Genomic DNA, 19,975 nt, shown 5'->3' on the forward strand with positions numbered 1-19,975 from the left:
CGCCACCTTCTCCTCTTTGCAGTCTTTAGCCAGAGAGAGAAATCCCAAATGTCCTGCAAACTCCAGCCGGAGTTCTGCCTATTCTTCATCGTCGTTTTTCCTACTTTGTTTTAATCTAAGTTTTCTTTTATTTGATCTACCTCCGTTTTTATAGTTGACTTCGGTCAGTGTATTCACGAACGAAACAAGCCTAAGATTTATCGTTTCTCGTACGGGCCGCAGCTGAAGCAATCACAAACATCTGCCTCCTACCGGAAGACGCTCCAGACACGCCAGCTCCTGATCCGCCTTTGCCACACAGCCGCACGCAAAAGGGGACCGTTTTAAATCAAGTAACGTACGAATATCAATTAAGTGCTGCTTAAAGTTGTCTAGATTAATGTTAGAATCCTTCGGGGAGTTTCGTGGTTTTGAACTGTTTTTGAACTGTTCTGTCTCTCTCACTCTCTCACTCTCTCTCTCACACCCACTCTCTCTCTCTCTCTCTCTCTCTCTCTCTCACTCTCTCCCACTCTAACTGTCTCTTTTTAAATACGTCATATTGCAATCCTGTGTTAATTGTTTGTTTTGATATGCATATTATTTACTCCTGCGTGATTTTTAGTAGTCTATATAACCCTTAGTATTGTGTTATTAAATTCCATAATCCTTTGAATCGAATCTGTCTCATGGTCCCATGCTTGAAGTCTCTGTAATATGTCAAAGGTCTGTAAAGTTGCCAAAGCTCTACCTCGGTTAACTATTTTAAACATCTGAAAGTGCCGTATACGAGCAAATACTTCCGTGTGGCCACCGGAAAATATTCACTCGGTATACAGGCAGGTAATCTTGTGATATAAGGAAGTTTTCGGCTCCGGTCCGCAGGACGAACCGGGATGCATGACAAACTAATTTGGAATCACATGTAAATTGACCCTGATAATTAATCTGACTTAACTGAACTAGATATCAATAATTACTACGAGCCATCGTGTTAATTATTCATATATGGTGAGATTTAGTCCATTCCCTATTTGGGATGATTTAATTTATGTATGCGATTACATATTCATTATCTAATGAATAATATTCTCCATTTGAGCTAATAATTCCCCCAAACAAGTCATTGTTGCTACACAGATAAGACACACTGGCTTTGCATTTACAAAACTAGGTAGGATGAACGCATAGTTGTCTTTTCATTATTCTTTGTATGGCTATTTTCGCTGTCAACTTTCCTCTTTAGACTCTTTGATAGTGTCATTTTCTCTCACCAGCTAGCTTAAATGTTAACATCACTCTACACATGACATAATAGCGTACCTCCAGCGCGCAAACAATAAAAAAAATGCAGTTTAACGAGTTCGTTTGCCCATAAAATCTTTAAAATATTAGGTTAAACTTATTTGGCTTGCTGTCCGCTGGAGAGGGGCTCGATGAAGCAGCTTCAACTCGAGCTCTGATATACCCCCCAGTGGCTAAATGTAGGACCTATTAATTAAAGGGCAAGGTACCTAAGATGAAGGTGGAGTTTGGGGAGGTGGAGGGATACTGGAACGTTGATTGAAAGATTGGATGGGCTCGCTCCTCCCTAACTTACGTTTAGGAACTTCATTTAACGAGTTCGTTTGCCCATAAAATCTTTAAGATATTAGGTTAAACTTATTTGGCTTGCTGTCCACTGGAGAGGGGCTCGATGAAGCAGCTTCAACTCGAGCTCTGATATACCCCCCAAAAGTGTTGAATAAATATTTGGGACAGCAAGTTAGAAAAACGTGATCAAATACAGGATGCCTAAGAGCTTAAAGTGTGTTACCCCCCAAAAAGAGTTGAAATTGAAAGCTGTATGGAGCATGGATGGACGCTGCTGCGGCAGTAATATGTTTAATGGGGCTCCTGGCTGGAACTGCGTCTCCCTACTATGCCCACCATGTGGGGCTATGAGTGGAGCTCCGGCGGGAGCTGTGTTTGAAAGAGTGTGCCTGTGTTCGTTGTGGAGTGAAACGACATGGGCTTGTGGAAATTTGACTGGGGTACATCTCACCGCTGCACTGCTGCGGCAGTGGCTTTCAGAAATTACTCCTGCGGGAGTATCTTGGGACTGGAGGTTTGAGTACGAGGTTGGAGAACGCCCTGCCACATCCATGACATGGAGCTCCATGGAGTTAGAGAACATAGGGCTTCCAGATGTCACAAACGGGGAAGAAGGTCCTCGTCCCTAAAGGCAAACGGGCCACCAGTATCTGAAGTGAAACTCCCTACGCAGCAAGAGGGAGCCTATGGTATACATAGGAAAAGCAGAACTACCATCCTTCTGACGCAGGGGGCGGAGATCACATAAAGACTTAATGGCCTGTCGCGTTCGAGGGACGTACGATCCTTGGTACCTCCAGTCCTGTTTTTCGGATAGGAGGGCCCACACTGCGATCCGAATGGGAGAGCCTCCATGGTTAAGAACATGAAGGATCACACAGCGATTCGGAAAGGGAGAGCCCCCACGGCGCCCGAACGGAAGCTCATACTGCGATTCGACCGGGAGAGCTCCCGCTGCGTTTCGAAGGAGAGAGCCCCCCCCATATGTATAAATAGGGAGTTCACACGGCGATCAAAACGGGAGAGCCCACACAGCAAGTCGAACGGGAGAGCCTATGATGCATCTGAACGGAAGAGCCCACACGGCGATTCAGATGGGAGACCCCACTCCAGGAGTGGTAGGTCACGCACATCTGAAAAGGGAGAGGTCTCACTGCATCCAGATGAATACACGCCCTGCGGGGCTAGGTAAGCTTGGAGATGCAAAATAGTAGGGAGAAGCGGTTCAGACTTAGAGGGATGCTAGTGTTTGCTGTGCTTGTCTAATGTTATGCAAATCTGAACGAACGTATGTTTCGAAGTCGAGGGACGACCATCGACCTAGCATTTTGATTTGGTGATCGGAAGAAAGCCAAATTGAACATGGCGTCTGGGGCTCTTGTTTTGTTAGGAGAAAAAGACCTGAGCGGAGAGTGGTTAGCTAGACGCTAAGAATGTCGACGGTTAAAGTTAGCTGAGGAGCGGCGCACAGGGCACATAGAACTTACAGACATGGAGGAGGTGGCATCGTTGTCTGTTGCAACGTGATGAATTAAAGCTGTTGCACACTTGTCTGCCTGGAACTGAGGTAAAAATCTGGTTATGGTCATTCCTTGATTGAGGGACATATGAAGTGGATTTTTCTTGGAAAGGAGCTGGATGGGTTGGAAGATCTGAGTTGGTTTGGGGGCATTCTGAACGTAGAATGAATGATAGACCTGCAGATGGTGCAAGAAGGGCTTCGAACGCCTAAGAAGACTCTGTTATATAGTTCGAGGTCCAAGGCTCCCCAGTAAGGACACTGGTTCCAGTGTGTGACGCGGGCGGTGCATTTAGCTGAAAAAAGCTTATGGTATGTATAAAAATTTCTACCTCCGAAAGAGACACTGAGCTCTGCTATGGTAGAGAGGTAACGTTAGTCATTTAATTCCTTGCGTCTGGCTGGAAATGAAGTACAAATTACTTCTGTGTATCTGGCAAAAGCAACGCAGAATTCTGAAAGTGTGAGAACTCGTTTTGAAGGTTGTACAGAATTTGTAAGATTAACGATTTAAGTCAAACGAGCGGTGGGATTCATTGAGAGGGACGAAAGTCAGTAGAGAAGAAAGATCGATAGTTTCACCTGATAGAATTAGGGAACGGAGATGGGCTGGGACTGGTAGTGGTTCCATGGCGATTGCATTGTTAGGAGCTGGAAGATGGACTGCTGTTGAGAGTGAATGGGCTGGCAAGCGGATTGTACCTGAGGAGCAAGTGTTAGTGTTGAGAAAAGTAAATGAATGTTGATCGGAGGGTCCCATTACTGACTGGTGTCCAGTGTTGGGAAGGATACTTTCAAAACGTATTTCGTTACGGAATACATGCCCCAAAATGTAATTTGTAATGTATTCCGTTAAGTTACTCAATCTGAGTAACGTATTCTGAATACTTGGATTACTTCCACATTGAACTGCATTTCATAAGTGTAGGAATGCGGAATGTTGATGCGGTGGTGACGCGTTGTAGGGATGGCGCTGCCAATAAAGCACCTAAAAGCTGTCACAAAGAGTCGGCAAAACTATTGATTATGAATAAGTCAAATATATCAAGGATATATTTTAATTGTTTATTAATAAACAAGTGTTTTCTGTCTGTCACTGTCGCCTGCAAAGATGAAGTTGACGATGCTGACTCGCGATCTTTGCGCCAGAGAGAAATGCGCATTTCAGACGGATTACATAAACAGAAAGCAGACGACTAAACCTGAAAATAACTTACTTTAAGATGCTTCTATAGGTTGGAGGTGGAGTCTTTGGACGCTGAAAGGAGGTTGGTTGCTGGCAAGCAGAGGTTGCACTGCACAGTTAGGCTATATTTCGTTCTCCCTTCTCTTTCTTTAATGTGAAATACTGTTTGAATTTCCGAGATAGAAACGCATTCTTAGAGAGTGACTAAACTCGTGAAACAGAGAAGTATCGTAATGTAATCCATTGATTTCAACAATGTAACTGTATTCTAAATACCAACTATTTAAATAGTAACTGTAACGGAATACAGATGGGCGTACTCATAATTTGTATTCTGAATACGTAACGCCGGTACATATATTCCATTACTCCCCAACACTGCTGGTGGAAACTGTGGAACATGTGCTGTTTGAGTGCATTAAATACTCAAATCGAAGAATGGATTTAAGGAATGGACTGGAACATGAAGGAATCAAACAAATGAACATTACAAATATCTTCTCAAATAAATCCGGAAAGATGGTGCTTAAAATCATATCATCTTACCTACAACAAACTGGACTAAACCTAAGGATTTAACCAAAAGTAAATAAGATACAGTAGGTGGTGATAATGCTCCATTTGGTTGCAAGTCGCCAGTAAAAGACGAAGAAGAAGAACACTGCTAGTGTCCAAGATGGCTGGCATGGCCTGAAGTGAGAGGAAGGGGAGGTTTTGTGTAAAAAAAAAAAGTGTAGAAATCCTTTGCTGAGGCAACCTCACGCTCTGAGTTGAACTGGAAAGAATATTAGGAGACAATTGGAAGATAGAAGGGGAAAAAGGGGTGAGGCGAATTGGAATGGAAGGAAAGAGGGAAGATGGCTAGCGAAGGCATCCTCGCGCTAGGATCCGCTCTTTGAGTAGGTTGGTTTGAGAGAATCGCCGCGGTGAGAGAATGTAATGTCTGCGAGGGTGACCTGGCACAAGGGTTATTATAAAGAAATTTAGAGAGAACTGGAGAAGCAGAGGGAAGTCGGAGGAATGTGTTTGTGAGTTTGGTTCTTGCCTGGGGAGTGGGGCTGACTGCATGAAGTTTGTGAGAGCTGGAGAAGAAGCGGAACTGTTTTTTTGCAGCCGCTGTTGCTGGCCGGGTGGAAATACCGGCGGACAAGGAAGTGTGAGCCGCGGCGGCGCCGGCGGCCTTTGGATCGGCGCGTTGGGATTGTGTGGGTTCAGAACGCCGAACCGGGAGAGAAACGGAGGTAGAAGAGGTGCGAGTCTTGCTTTTATAAGATGTTGAAGTGTTTGATGGAATGCTGGAATTGTAAGAACTGATGAAAAGATCGTAGAGTTGAGCTTTTGCTGATCTGCAGGAGAAATGGATTCCGGAGCTGGAGAGGACTTGACGTAGGCTGTTGACTGAACATTTTGAAATGGGTGGAATCGGTGTATTAGCAGCGGAAGAATGGAGAGAAGAAGGACGAGGCTCGGTTAAAACTGGCGATCTTGAAGATGGAGGAGAGCGTTGCCTTTTGGAACGTGGTTTAAATGAGCGCTGGATTTCTCGATCAGAACGCTCATGAAGATGATCCGTAAGATTCGATCTCACGCGGGGTGTAACTGGCTGTGTCCCAGGAAAACTTGTCAGTTCGTCGTCTGAAGGAAAGTGCTGGATTTCCGGGATGTCGGACATTATTCCTTGCGGCAGTAATGCATACTGGAACAGCTGATACTAGGGAGAGGTAAGCGGCTGCTTATATACTCTGTTTGTTGATTGAAAGATTGGATGGGCTCGCTCCTCCCTAATTTACGTTTAGGAACTTCATTTAGTATGCGAGGATGCCAAGGAATAATTCTAAGTTTAAAAGTAGTCTACGTCAAATAATTATTACAATAAGTTAGACTCCATTGTGTAACAAGCAAATTAAAATGATACACATTTATTATTCACAATATGGAAAGAGGAAATAAAACATAGTTCGTTAAGAGCATGGCTCAAAAATGCCATTAATGGGCTTATTCAAGTCCTCTTTTATTTTTTTAGTTATTTTTATCCATTCCGCATCTCCCACATGTGTGTTTTGGCAAGGCGGGATGTGTTGCAAGATGCCGCAATATATCGGGAGACATGTGGGTCAGACATGATTTTGACCACTTCATTAAGTTTTGTATTGTAGAAAGCCTTTCTAAAAAAAATTTTCGTTTTGTATCATTTGTATCTTATTTTTAATCAATGTTATATCAACCAATTGCCTGGATTTAATAAATAAGAAGCACTCGGTCTACTCGGTTCCCTGTGCATATTAGCATACATTGTGGACCATTATCTACACGTTCCCTCGGCAAACGTGAGAAGAGCCACTTTATTATGCAGATATGCAGACCCATAATCTACGCGCTGCCTCGGCAAGCGTGCTATCTGAGCCATAGATTCTTATTGTAGAGATGCAGACCCATAATCAACGCGCTGCCTCGGCAAACGCGAGATCTGAGCCAATAGATTCTTATTGCAAACCCGTAATCTACGCGCTGCCTCGGCAAACGCGAGATCCGAGCCACGACTCCTGCAGCCCGTAATCTACGCGCTGCCTCGGCACACGCGAGATCCGAGATCGAGTCACAGAATCTTTATTGCAGACCCGTAATCTACGCGTTGCCTCGGCAAACGCGAGATCCGAGCCAAATCTTTCTTGACTTTCTTCCCTCGAGAAGAAAGCCAACAAGAGCAGAGCTAAAACTCTTGATAGTGCATATGTTACACGTCGGGAATTTATGAATGAACACTGTCAGCCCCAATTTACTAGAGCTGACCGTGCATGCTCCACTCCCAAACAGACAACACATGAATCCAACACATGAATCCCCAACACATGTGTCCCCACTCATAATGAAGCAAGGGCAGGGACGAACACACGATCCAAGGCTGTTTGCTCTCCATACTCCTGTCTAATATATATATGCTTGTGGACAAACAACAATAAATAGACAGAGACAAGATCACACAGAGCGCTTGCTGAAGGCACAGCAGCTAGCAGCGCGGTCTGTTTTCAGGTGTGCTTTATAGTTTCCTGGTCGATGACGTCACCCGCCTATGACGTCTCGTCTCTCCATTGGACTGATTATACACGTGCTTCACGACGCAATCACGCAGGGGCGTTCCCGCAGCGTCTCGACGCAGCTCGAGTTCCCTTGAAAGGGAACTGAGAATTTCCAGGACCTGGAGGACTTTTCTGAAGAACATTGGACAGTTTAACTGCTCAGGACAAACAACGGACTCAAGAACAACCATCACAAAACAAAACAAAAAACAGTTGTGGATCATCCAGGTTACGAAATGCAGTATTAAGAATCAAGAATACATAAACTTATGGACAAGTTGAACATAAAACGTATGAACATTTTTATAAATTCAGCTATTTTTTGTCTTGTGAATAATAAATAAATAAATGAATAATAACTCGGCCTATATGTAATATAATAAAGTTGACTTGACTTGATATGTAAACATCTTTTATGTAAAATATCCTATTCAGGACAGTACTAAATAAAATAATATGCATTTTGTATGATCCCTCTTATTTTGTTAAAATTATTCACATTTTCACAGATTCTGAAAGGGGTGTGTGCACTTTTGAGCAGCATTGTATATTCAGTGATGCATCGCTGTCGGCACTGCCATTGGCAGTCGCCGCATAAATTGAGGCTCATTTGCATACATTGGAACTCAGCTGACTGCATTATTAGCCATCTCGCTCGCTCATGGTCAAGAATCAATTTGTCACTACAAATCAATGTCTGATATGAACGCCCCTCAGGGAGTGATAATTATAGATGACTTAATGTAATCATTTTAGAAGTCAATGACCCCATAATGGCATAAAAGTGTGTGTGTGTGTGTGTGTGTGTGTGTGTGTGTGTGTGTGTGTGTGTGTGTGTGTGTGTGTGTGTGTGTGTGTGTGTGTGTGTGCGGCTTTCCATATATTTCTCACCATCCCATGTCTTCACATGCAGCTTTTTCCAGCGTATGTACGCAAACAGCAGGAGGCAGATGGAGATCTGTGAGAAACTGTTGGCTACAGCAGAGCCCCTGCAGAAACACACACACACCTGCTTATCCTAAAGATAATTTATTTCCTGGCTCTTCAGTGTTTTTATTATTGTTTATTATTATTATTAAAATTACTAGCCTATTAATCATACATACTTCACTCCCAGCTTCATTGAGTGAAGAAGGATGTAGTTTGTTGCTACGTTTAAAATGTTGGCAGCCACTGCAGTGTACATCTGGGGCAGGATGATGCCCTGAAACATGACAATACATTATTTCTTCAGTTTTCATCTCTTTTGCTCATATACAAGCTGTCCAATGCAACATCTTGAGATTACTGAGATGTTGTACCTGGTTTTGCAGATAAGACACCTGCAGATGGTGCAGAAACATGGCCTAGGAAATAAAAGGAAGATATCGGTGCCGTCAGCAGAAGGAAAGCTTGTGACAACTGACTGTATAAATGTGGTTACACCCTTTAAATACTATATGTGTTGAACTGAAAATAATATACAATTTGACAGGAAACACACTGGTCATAGACCAAAAAAGTGTCATGAAGAGTGAGCAGCACGATTTGGAGAAAGAGCCAGGAAATATTTGAACTTATACTCAAAAAAACAAGGCCAGCACAGAGATTAAAGCACAACCACTGAATGTTTTTGGAAAAACATGTTGTTATACTTACAGGAACAGCAGGAAGGAACGCCATAACATACAGCTGTGCAATCCTGAAATAGGGATGAATAATGGAACCTTGAGCATCTTTGAACAGTATAATACCCAAAAACAGGATAATTGACACTCCATAAATAGTTACAATTTTGGTTTCATATTTATGGTGTCCTATTTATGTCCTAATTTCTTTCTCTTTTTTGTGAGAACAATCAGATTTCTCTTTTAAAAAACAGTATTATGGAAATAATATACTTTAAATGAATATACTTAGGTGCGATCTGAAATTAATGTTTTTGGACACTTAGTTGCATGTTAATTGCAATTAAATGAAAATGTATTATAGTTTAAATTTACTTTAACTGTAAACTATAGTATAAATTTTAACTAAGAGTTTAACTATAAAATCTAAAATAACTTTAGAGTTCAGCTTTTTTGATCCACTTTGGTAGGATTTAAGTAGCCTAGACAGCAAAAGTGTCGGCCCAGATCTGGTACATTTGGAATCCATGTGTACCAGATGTGGGCCAGATCTGGGCCGAACTATGTTTCTATCTGGGACGCCTACATCTTTATATGTAATTTCATAATTCTGTTATCTCTGATATATGGTTAAATTGTTATGCTAATTGAGCTGTCAAGCATTTCTGGTAAACTAAAATATACCTTAATGTTATATCTATTGAAACTTGAATGGCATGAATTTAAATGGGTTTGAAATTACACATAATATGATTAAATGATTCTATTCTATTCTATTCTAGTCAGAATGTGAGTCTGATACTGCTCCATAGGGCTTTGATTATGAGGCATGTCTTAACCAAACCAGGAAAAAACAACAACTCTGCACTCAATTGGACAGACCTACAACCAATCAGAGCAGCGCATTAAGTGACGTAAGTTGAGCTACGCATAGTTGTCAACAGAACTCAACTGCACGCACGCTGGAAGTAGTAAAATAATGAGTCTTTTACTTGGTCCTCCATGAGTGCTACCAAAGGAGAAACCACAACGACCACAAGGTGTTCATTGCATCCCATCTTCTTAGCGACCATCGGAGCCAGCTGATAAATTAAACTTTTGCTGAATCCCGTAGGAAGGACAGCAAACACATCTTTCCGATCGACAAATGCCTTGATTGCAGTTCTCTGTTCATCTTTTAAAATGAATGCGCTGTCGCTTTCTTTTACAATAGAGCAATAGCGCCGGAATCTATACATCTCAATTCTCCAGCTGCTGTCATGTTTGTTGTAAACCAGTTCAACCCAAGCGCTCTTTGATAACGTGATGATTACGTAACTGCAGATCATCTGTCCATCATCGTATAAACCCCGCCCTGGCAATTTGATTGGCCCGACGATTTCTGAACTGATCATAATTACTCCTCAATGGATCGAGCCCAGACCAAACTTCCCGACCAAAAAATGTTGTGGGTGGGTCGGATTCGGGCTGGCATCCAGGCTAATAAAGTATAGCAGTTTACATTTTTATTTATTTTTTTACTTTAAACGTAATAAGCTATTGAATAACGCACTACGGTTAAAATTATAATCAAGTACTTTACATGTGTTTTAGTGTGTTACTCAACACATCAAAATAAGACGTTATTTAAAGATTATTAAAACAACGTGTTAAAAGGGAGGTAACTAGTTAACTGAGGTTCAGGAGTGGGGCCATGCCTCAACTAATCACCTGACTTCTCAAAACGTATTATATTCTTCTTTTTCTTATATTATATTATATTATATTATATTATATTATATTATATTATATTAAAATGTGAACTTTTGAAAACTGGTTTCAAGGTGCACGTTTTTGAAAACGATATCGTTATTGTCTCCGTGTAAACTACAAAAATGTGAATTTGTGAAAACGGTGATGTCATGTGCATGCGTATTACATGTTCATTCTATTGGCGCGTAGTGTTTCTTTACAAAGTGACATCACCAATACTGGCCTAGCAGCAGAATACGTAGTTTTTAATCGTTTTTGTGGATCCGTGTGAACGGGGGTTTAGACAATGTTGCTGCCTGTACGCAAAAAAATGCAAAGGATAAACTTTTCTGTTTTTAGTATATCGTTGTCGTGTAAAGGTACCCTTAGTTTGTTGGTTATTTTTCTATGCTAGTATGCTTAGCTGTTTCGTTGTGGTGGTTTTTCTCAATGTTCCCAAGTTCCAATTCATTTTGTTTTCAATTCTAAATTCTTCCAAGGCTGCACGTAACAACAAGGCCACGTTCAATATAATTAAGTGCACTTTTTTTGGCATATTGGATAAACTATTATCTAACTTAAAATTAATTTAGATGCATCCACACATGTAGGTCAAAATTGACAGTAAAAATTGTCAAAATTGACCATTCTTATTTTTTTATGTAATATTGCAATATTTATTATATATGATTTATCAATGTGTAACCGATTTACAGATTAGTCAGACAGGTAGGGGTCAAAGACAGCAGACACAGCGCTGGAGACAAGGCTTAATCGAGGTCGAATTACCAGGCAGAGGATCGGGGCAGGCAGAGAACAGGCAGAGTCCGTGAACCAGGCGGGGGTAACGTAGACAGGCAGCAGGCAGGGAGAAATCCGAGGCAGAAGGGGTCGATAAATGGTCAGGCAGTCACTGGATAATAACGCTCGGTAGTGTTCACTAAAGCAAAACAAAACTTTGCACTGAGAGCTGCGCGTGGTGCAGTTAAATAGCCCGGTAGATGGGCTGCAGCTGGGCATGGTGATCAGAGTAAGTGAGGCTTATGGGAAATGTAGTGTGAGTATGAGAGTCAATATTCGGGTGAGGGCTCCCTCTGCTGGCCAGAGAGGGAGGTTGCTGAGTCCAGGATTGTGACAGAGCCCCCTCCCTGCGAGCGACTCCTGGCGCGAGGAGCCTGTCGATGTCGGGGTCTTCCACGTAGTCGTGGAGCCGGTTTGGTGGGATGAGCCTGGTGGAAGTCTGTAATCAGGCTGGGGTCCAGGATGTCTGTGGTGTCTACCTACGAACGTTCCTCAGGGCCATATCCCTCCCAATGAACCAGGTACTGCAGGGAACTGCCCCGACATCTGGAATCCACGAGCTCCTGAATTTGATAGACCTCCTCGCCTTCCACAAGGATGGGCTGGGGGCTCTGGTCTCGGGATCTCCCCTCCTCCCTGTCGTTAGGCCCATCAGCGGGTTTGAGTAGAGAGACATGGAAGGTAGGAGCGAGACGATAGTGATTAGGCAAGTCGAGACGGAAAGAGACTGGTGTGATCTGTTGTGTGATCTTAAATGGGCCCACGTACCTGGGACTGAGCTTTTTGCAGGGGAGTCGCAGGCGTAGATCTCGGGTCGACAACCAGACCCACTGGCCCAGGTGGTATTCCAGCCCCGGCCGCCGACGACGGTTAGCCTGTTCCCTCTGATGGCGAATCGCTCGTTGAAGAAGGGTATGGGCTTGGTTCCAGGTCTCCTCGCTGCGCTGTAGCCAATCGTTCACGGCTGGAATATTTGTGGGTTCTCCTGACCACGGGAAGAGAGGTGGTTGAAAACCCAGGACGCACTGAAAGGGGGTAAGGCCGGAGGAGTGCTTCCGGATGGAATTCTGGGCGTACTCGGCCCAGATCAGGTAACGACTCCAATCCTGTTGGTGCTGATGGCAGTAGGAGAGTAGGAATCTGATTACCTCCTGGTTCATGCATTCGGCCTGCCCGTTGGATTGAGGATGATACCCGGATGTTAGACTAATGTTGACCTGAAGGGTCTTGAAGAAGGCTGACCAAACTTGAGATGTGAACTGGGGTCCTCGATCGGAGACTATGTCTTCTGGTAGGCCGTAGAATCGGAACACTTGATTGCAGAGATGTTCGGCGGTCTGGAGAGCTGTGGGGAGTTTTGCGAGGGGGATTAGGTGACAGGCCTTGGAGAAACGATCGATAACAGTGAGGATGGTGGTGTGACCTTCGGAGACAGGGAGATTGGTAATGAAGTCGATGGCAATGTGCGACCACGGGCGTTGCGGAATGGGAAGAGGTTGTAACAGACCGGCAGGTAGTTGACGTGACGACTTCTGGGTATTACAGATCTGGCAGTGTTGGATGTGGGTTGTGGTATTGGAGTTTAAGGAGGGCCACCAATAACGGTTTTGGAGTAGTTGGATGGTGGCTGTGATTCCTGGATGTCCCGAGCTAGGTAGGGCATGAACGAGGTCAGGACCTGGTTTCCGAGGGTTTCGTGGAGTCCAGGATTTTGACAACTGCAGTCTCTAGCATGCTTCTTGAGGCCAGGGGAGTGAGGTTTACATGCACAGTTCTTACTAGCTTGCCTCTGTTACACTCACCACCTTAAACCTCTCTCCCACCCAGGTCACGGCACCAAATGTAGCCAGTCTTTCTAAACCCTTGATATTCTGGCATGGGAGACGGGCGCACTAACAAGGATGCTAAAGACCGCAGCCTCTTGTTAAATGTATGCATTAAGTAGAATTCACACAAAATTGTTCATTTACATATACCTAGCTGCTTGATTGAAATGAGTACTTTTCCCTTTAGTTGTTGTGATGTCATGAGCCAACTTAATTTCCTGTTCTGTCTCCTCCTCTTCCCTTTTGCAATGTAACTGAATGTGAGAGGTAGGTTTCATTTTGTTTCTGGTAATCTTATTTAATCTTTATTGTAATCATTGCTTTTATGTCTATATTTTCACCCCAATTTATGTGTATACTGTTAGTTTACTTTCCTGTGTGATTAATTTAGTAATTTTACCCTTTTTGGGTTATATGTTTGTCTTCTGCTAAATATGTGGAAATAAGAGGACATGGTGACAAGTGCACATCATATTTATTTTATGATAAATATCAGGTATCAGATAAGTGTCAGGTATGTTTATCTGTTTCATAACTATCTACTGAGATCAGAGACTGCGGTCGTTAGCCTCCTTGTTAGCGCGCCCGCCTCCCATGCCGGAGACCCCGGTTCGGATCCCGTTCAAAGCGGGACGAGAAGAACCGGTTACATTTGGTGCCGTGACCCGGATGGGAGTGAGGTTTAGGGGGGTGAGTGTACAAAGCTGTGCATGTAAACCTCACTCCCCTGATCTCAAGAGGCACTCTAGTGACTGACGCTAGAGACTGCGGTCTTTAGCCTCCTTGTTACACACATGAGATCACAGCAATAGCAAACCACAACCATCCAATCAATTCCCAATGGATAAAAATCAAGTTCCGTCCTACAATTTTTCTTGTTCAGGAAGTCGTTTCATGTGGATATACGTAACAATAGGGAAGAAACTTTTATTTCATGGTGACTTTAAGATTTAAAATTTATATGATAAAAAAAAATAGGCAAGAAGTTAATCTTTTTTTTTTTTAAATAGCTGTTGTCAGTATTTGGTGAAAAAAAAAAACATGAAAAGAAAGCAGTGAAGAAAAAAGTCCCAGCTAATACTTGTAATATGGAGGCCCAGATTAATTTGATCTGGACTTTTATCCCCAGATGTATAGCTAAATTCTTTATTCATCTCAGAAGTTTTAGTTCCCTCGATATTTCAACTGCTGATTTTTAAAGTGTGGAAACTGCTTATTCTGTTTCTTTTGGCACAAAATTTAGCTTGGTCTCCTATCTACATGGAAAAAAGTTTTTACATCGGTAACAATTACCCTACTAAAAGTTCTGATCTAAAAATCTGACTGGATTAGTCTGACCTGGCCACCTCCGGCTCTTGCTTCAGGGTGAGGAGTATTGACTCAGCGTTGATGAGTATGGCCCAGCATGGCAGACAGAAGAGTAAGAGGATGAGTATGCTTCTCTGGAGAATTTCCCCCACACGCTTAAGGTTCTTACTGCCAAATGTCTGGACATGGACAACAGATCATTAGTACATAATATAGAGGATGGACTCATTACTTTATGTAAGAATTAAGTTAGTTGATGTTGATGTTGGTTGAGTTGTTTCAGATATGTTTGTTTTTGTAACAGAGGGAGATATTGATACATCTCTCACTTTGTGAAATACTATGAGTTCAGCTGTGGGTTTGTGTGTGTGTGTGTGTGTGTGTGTGTGTGTTGGGTGGGGGGGGGGGGGGGGGGGGTATTATACAGACACAATAAACATTATTGAGATAGTTGGCAAGACAACATACATAATTACTTTAAACATGTTAAGGTCATCATGAGTTAAGAATACCTGAGAGACGAGTGTGTCACATGCAAGGGCCAGACCGCATCCAGTGGCTGTTGTGGTCACATTAAGAGTCTGAGGGAGACAAATGATACTTTAGCAGTGCAATCACTGAACACAGTCTCCTTATCTCTCACTGCTTCCTTCTTGGAGATACAGGCAATGGATTTCCGATCGGATCTTCCAGAGCACTTCTTGAAATAGGAAATAGTCTTAGCTTACAAAACACAGACGTGACAAGATACCGAGGCTTTAGATTTTTCAGTGAAATGTGTGAGTCAGAAGGATTTCATTAATGATATAATATAGTTATATATTTAAATATCAGAGATGTAATAACTGGACGGAATGTCTTAAAGTAGACCTTACCTTTAACTTGTGATGTGGCATATATTTTTGTACCTAATTTACCTCTAAAGGGTGGATTTAGTACCTTTAGGTACAATAAGGTAATACATATGCAACCCTTAGAAAAAGTACACCTTTGGTACCTTTGAAGGTACTGTCCCAGTGAAGCTGTTGTTGCCCCAAAGGTAATTTTTTGTGCAGATTTTTTTTTTTTCTGACAGGGATAGACAGTGGATGCATTACCGCAGAAGCCAGGGCATATCCAGCCAATTCAGCATTTCCTAGGTGACCACAGAATATTGTGATGACGAATGGCAGTAGAAAGTTTAAGATCCTGGAGACGAGCTGACGAAAATGAAAATTCAGACATCAACAGAGAACACAAGCATACAAATAAACCACACATAAATCAATTCAGTCTGCAGCCCAAAGAATGTTGGACTATTTGAATCCATATTACATCCAGCAAAACAACTTTATAGAAAATCATGATGTTTATGTTTATAATCTTCATGCCTGATAGTCGCATTTACAGTTTAGAGATGTGCTCTTACGGAACAAAAATATATGGGAATATACTGCAAAATATAATTATGATATATTACATAATACATTTCCATATGGGAAACTAGTGCTGATATTTTTCAATATACTGCAATATATTCATTGACCATGTATGGCTATATATTAATAAATATTAATAAATAAAGACAAAAAATAGTATTACATGTAAAATTCACAAAGTTTTATCCTTTATTGTGTAGATATATTGCACACACATGTTCCCATATAAATGTGAATATATGTTCACACATTTACACTATATTGCCAAAAGTATTGGGACAGCCCTTGAATTCAGGTGTTCCAATCACTTCCATGCAGACTGCTTCTAAAAAAAATGTGTGAAAGAATGGGTCGCTCTCAGGAGCTCAGTGAATTCAAGAGTGGTACCGTGATAGGTTGCCACCTGTGCAATAAGTCCATTCGTGAAATTTCCTCACTACTAAATATTGCACTGTCAACTTATGGTGGTAGGCCAGCGGAGTGAGTCAGCGCATGCTGAGGCACACAGTGCGCAGATGTCTGCAAATTCCTGCAGAGTCACAAGCTACAGACCTCCACACTTCATGTGGCCTTCAGATTAGCTCAAGAACAATGCGTAGAGAGCTTAATGGAATGGGTTTCCATGGCCGAGCAGCTGCATCAAAGCCTTACATCGCCAAGTGCAATGCAAAGCATCGGATGCAGTGGTGTAAAGCCACTAGACACTACTCTAGAGCAGTGGAGACGTGTTCTCTGGAGTGACGATTCACGTTTCTTTGTCTGGTAATCCAATGGATGAGTCTGGGTTTGGCGGTTGCCAGGAGAACGGTACTTGTCTGACTGCATTGTGCCAAGGTTACAGTTTGATGGAGGGGAGACTATGGTGTGAAGTTGTTTTTCAGGGGTTGGGCTTGGCCCCTTATTTCCAGTGAAAGGAACTCTTAATGCTTCAGCAAACCAAGACATTTTGGACAATTTCATTTTCCCAACTTTCTGGGAACAGTTTGGGCATGGCCCCTTTCTGTTCCAACATGGCTGTGCACCAGTGCACAAAGCAAGGTCCATAAAGACATGGATGAGCGAATTTGGTGTGGAGGAACTTGACTGGCCTGCACAAAGTCCTGACCTCAACCCTCAACTAGACTGCGAGCCAGGCCTTCTCGTCCAACATCAATGCCTGACCTCACAAATGCGCTTCTAAAGGGTTTACCAACTCCATATTAAACACTATGGATTAAGAGTGGGATGTCATTAAAGTTCATGTAAAGGCAGAGCTCCCAAAACTTTTGCCAATATAGTGTGTATACACACACATTCACGGAATTTCTAGTTCCCAGCATGCTTTGCTTCTGAATGTTAAAGGAGAGCAAATGTAAAAAATAGGTGTTATTTTATGTGTTTTGCTTAATATTAATAAATGGGGAGATCTGTTAGTGGTTAATGTTTTTTTATTTTTTTATTTTTTTATGTAAAAGGTTTTCTGGTATGTGTGAGTTTTTGGGGTTACCCAAAAAAAAAATTGGGGTGGTGAGGTTGACGATTGGCTCAACACCGTTATAAGTAAGGCAGTAAACTCTTCAGCACAGTGATAGTCTGCTAAATACTCTATTAAATACAGATGTGCTTGTGCTCTTATTAAGTAGCTTGAAAATATAAAACATGTATAATGTAAATAATTAAAAAATATATTACATTATATATTTCTCCTATATATGTGTGTTTATGCTGCATGAGTAAATATATCTGAAATATATTACACATGCAGTATATTATGAAGTGTATTACTGAATATAAAATTACATACATTATGATATATTAGCAAATATATTGTCACATATTTTTTCAATATATGAAAAGCGGCAATTCCTTAATATATTACAATATATTGAATAATACATAACACAATACAATATTCTGTATACTGTTAAACCACTTAATATATTGATCATTCATATATAGGGAAATATGTTTTCTTTTCATAAGGGTGATGACAATATATTTTACATATACACTCATCGGCCACTTTATTAGGTACACCTTGCTAGGTTTGACCCTTTGTCTTCAGAACTGCCTTAATTCTTTGTGGCATACTGTAGATTCAACAAGGTGCAGGAAACATTCCTCAGAGATTTTGGCCCATATTGACATGATAGAATCACACAGTTGCTGCAGATTTGTTGGCTGCACATCCATGATTGCGAATCTGCAGATGATTGCAAAGATGCTCTATTGGATTGAGTTATCCTGGTGGAAGTAGTACACTGTGTAGTACACTGGTACACTGTGGTCATAAAGGGATGGACATGGTCAGCAACAATACTCAGGTAGGCTGTGGCGTTTAAAATATGCTCACTTCTTACAAACAGGCCCAAAGTGTGTGAAGAAAATCTCCCACAATCCACTACACACCATAAGCACCAGCCTGAACCGTTGATACAAGGCAAGATTGATCCATGCTTTTATGTTGTTTATGCCAATTTCTGACCCCACCATCTGAATGTCGCAGAAATCAAGACTCATCAGACCAGGCAAAGTTTTTCCAATCTTTTTTTGTCCAATTTTGGTGATCATGTGTGTATTGTAGCCTCAGTTCCCTGTTCTCATCTGACAGGAGTGACACCGGTGTGTGTTCTGCTGCTGTAGTCCATCTACTTCAAGGTTCGACATGTTGTGTGTTCAGAGATGCTCCTCTGCAGACCTCGGTTGTAACGAGTGGTTATTTGAGTTACTGTTGTTTCTATCACCTCGAACCACTCTGACCATTCTCCTATGACCTCTGGAATCAATAAGGCATTTTCACTCACAGAACTGTCACGCACTGGATATTTTCTCTTTTTCTGACCTTTCTCTGTAAACCCTAGAGATGACTGTGCGTGAACATCCCAGTAAATCATCAGTCCATGTCATGTTCAAGGTCACTTAAATCACCTTTATTCCAAATGCTGATGCTCAATTTGAACTTCAGCAGGGCATCTTGACCATGCCTAAATGCATTGAGTTGCTGCCATGTGATTGGCTGATTAGATATTTGTGTTAATGCGCAGTTGAACAGGTGTACCTTACAAAGTAGGTGGTGAGTGTATCACATTTTAAATATATTTTGGTATTTGCTTTAATAGTGGTACCCACTATTGCTCCCACATGGATTTTTAAATCCATCATGATAATTATTTTTCAATCCACAGATGCCTAAGGGACCTGTCATATTTATGGAATGGACCACCGGAGGAAAATAGGGGAGGGTCATGTCTTTTTATTCTTTGTTGAGGGGAGGGTCATCCAACTTTTTTTAGTCTAGGGGGAGGGTCACCCAACTTTTGTATTCATGAAAACAGCAATATTTCAAAGTGGCTTGTTTGGTGCATAATTTCCATGTAGCTCCATGTAGCTCTCTCAGTCTCAGCCCCCCATCGCTAGCAGATGGGTCTGACCCAACAAAAATCAGACGCGAAAGATAAAGTCCAGTTTGGAGCTGTTTGACAATGTGCTTACGCACTCAGAGAAAGTGCATTATGGCAGAACAGAACGCCAATGAAATTTTTACCCGGCAAAGCTTTAAAGTACGATCAAATAATGGACTTTTGTGATTGTAAATAAGTGCAGTGTCCTGTCTCTACCATTGCATTAACGTGTGATGTGAATGTACGTCGAGTTTTACAGTATTGGGACTTAAGCCTTATTTATACTTTCGCCTGTACTAATGTTTATATTAGTACACTTCACCAAAACCACACTATATTAAATAAATGAATTTGAGAACATAGCCTATACAACTAAATCAACAATAACTTACATATTTTCTAATTTCACAAAACATTTTCATTTAGTTTCGAGAATTTTTTTTTATAAAACATGGACTATAATTAAAAGGGCTTATGTCTTCTATTGTAGGCTCATTTTGTAAATTTAAGCTACTACTAGATGCACAAACTAGGTGCCGGTGTGATGAGA

The 19,975-nt window shown here is 41.7% G+C and overlaps 2 protein-coding genes across 2 annotated transcripts in view; one reads left to right on the forward strand and one right to left on the reverse strand.

Annotated features, from left to right (window-relative positions):
- LOC130095432 (multidrug and toxin extrusion protein 1) overlaps positions 1-19,975 on the forward strand; it is a 229,191-nt gene that overhangs the window by 116,172 nt on the left and 93,044 nt on the right. The window lies entirely within an intron of this gene.
- Positions 1-19,975, reverse strand: part of slc47a1 (solute carrier family 47 member 1) — a 32,529-nt gene that overhangs the window by 11,228 nt on the left and 1,326 nt on the right. The window contains exons 2-8 of the mRNA XM_056262167.1: positions 15,725-15,826; positions 15,140-15,208; positions 14,658-14,806; positions 8,993-9,035; positions 8,656-8,700; positions 8,461-8,558; positions 8,246-8,343 (exon numbers count right to left, since the gene is read on the reverse strand). Coding sequence (XP_056118142.1) covers positions 8,246-8,343; positions 8,461-8,558; positions 8,656-8,700; positions 8,993-9,035; positions 14,658-14,806; positions 15,140-15,208; positions 15,725-15,826 — 604 coding nt within the window. The remainder of the gene's footprint in view (positions 1-8,245; positions 8,344-8,460; positions 8,559-8,655; positions 8,701-8,992; positions 9,036-14,657; positions 14,807-15,139; positions 15,209-15,724; positions 15,827-19,975) is intronic.

Source organism: Rhinichthys klamathensis, unplaced genomic scaffold (genome assembly GCF_029890125.1).
Source record: "Rhinichthys klamathensis goyatoka isolate OS25496 unplaced genomic scaffold, OSU_Roscu_1.1 h1tg000191l_1, whole genome shotgun sequence".
In the NCBI taxonomy this organism is placed as follows: Eukaryota; Metazoa; Chordata; class Actinopteri; order Cypriniformes; family Leuciscidae; genus Rhinichthys; species Rhinichthys klamathensis.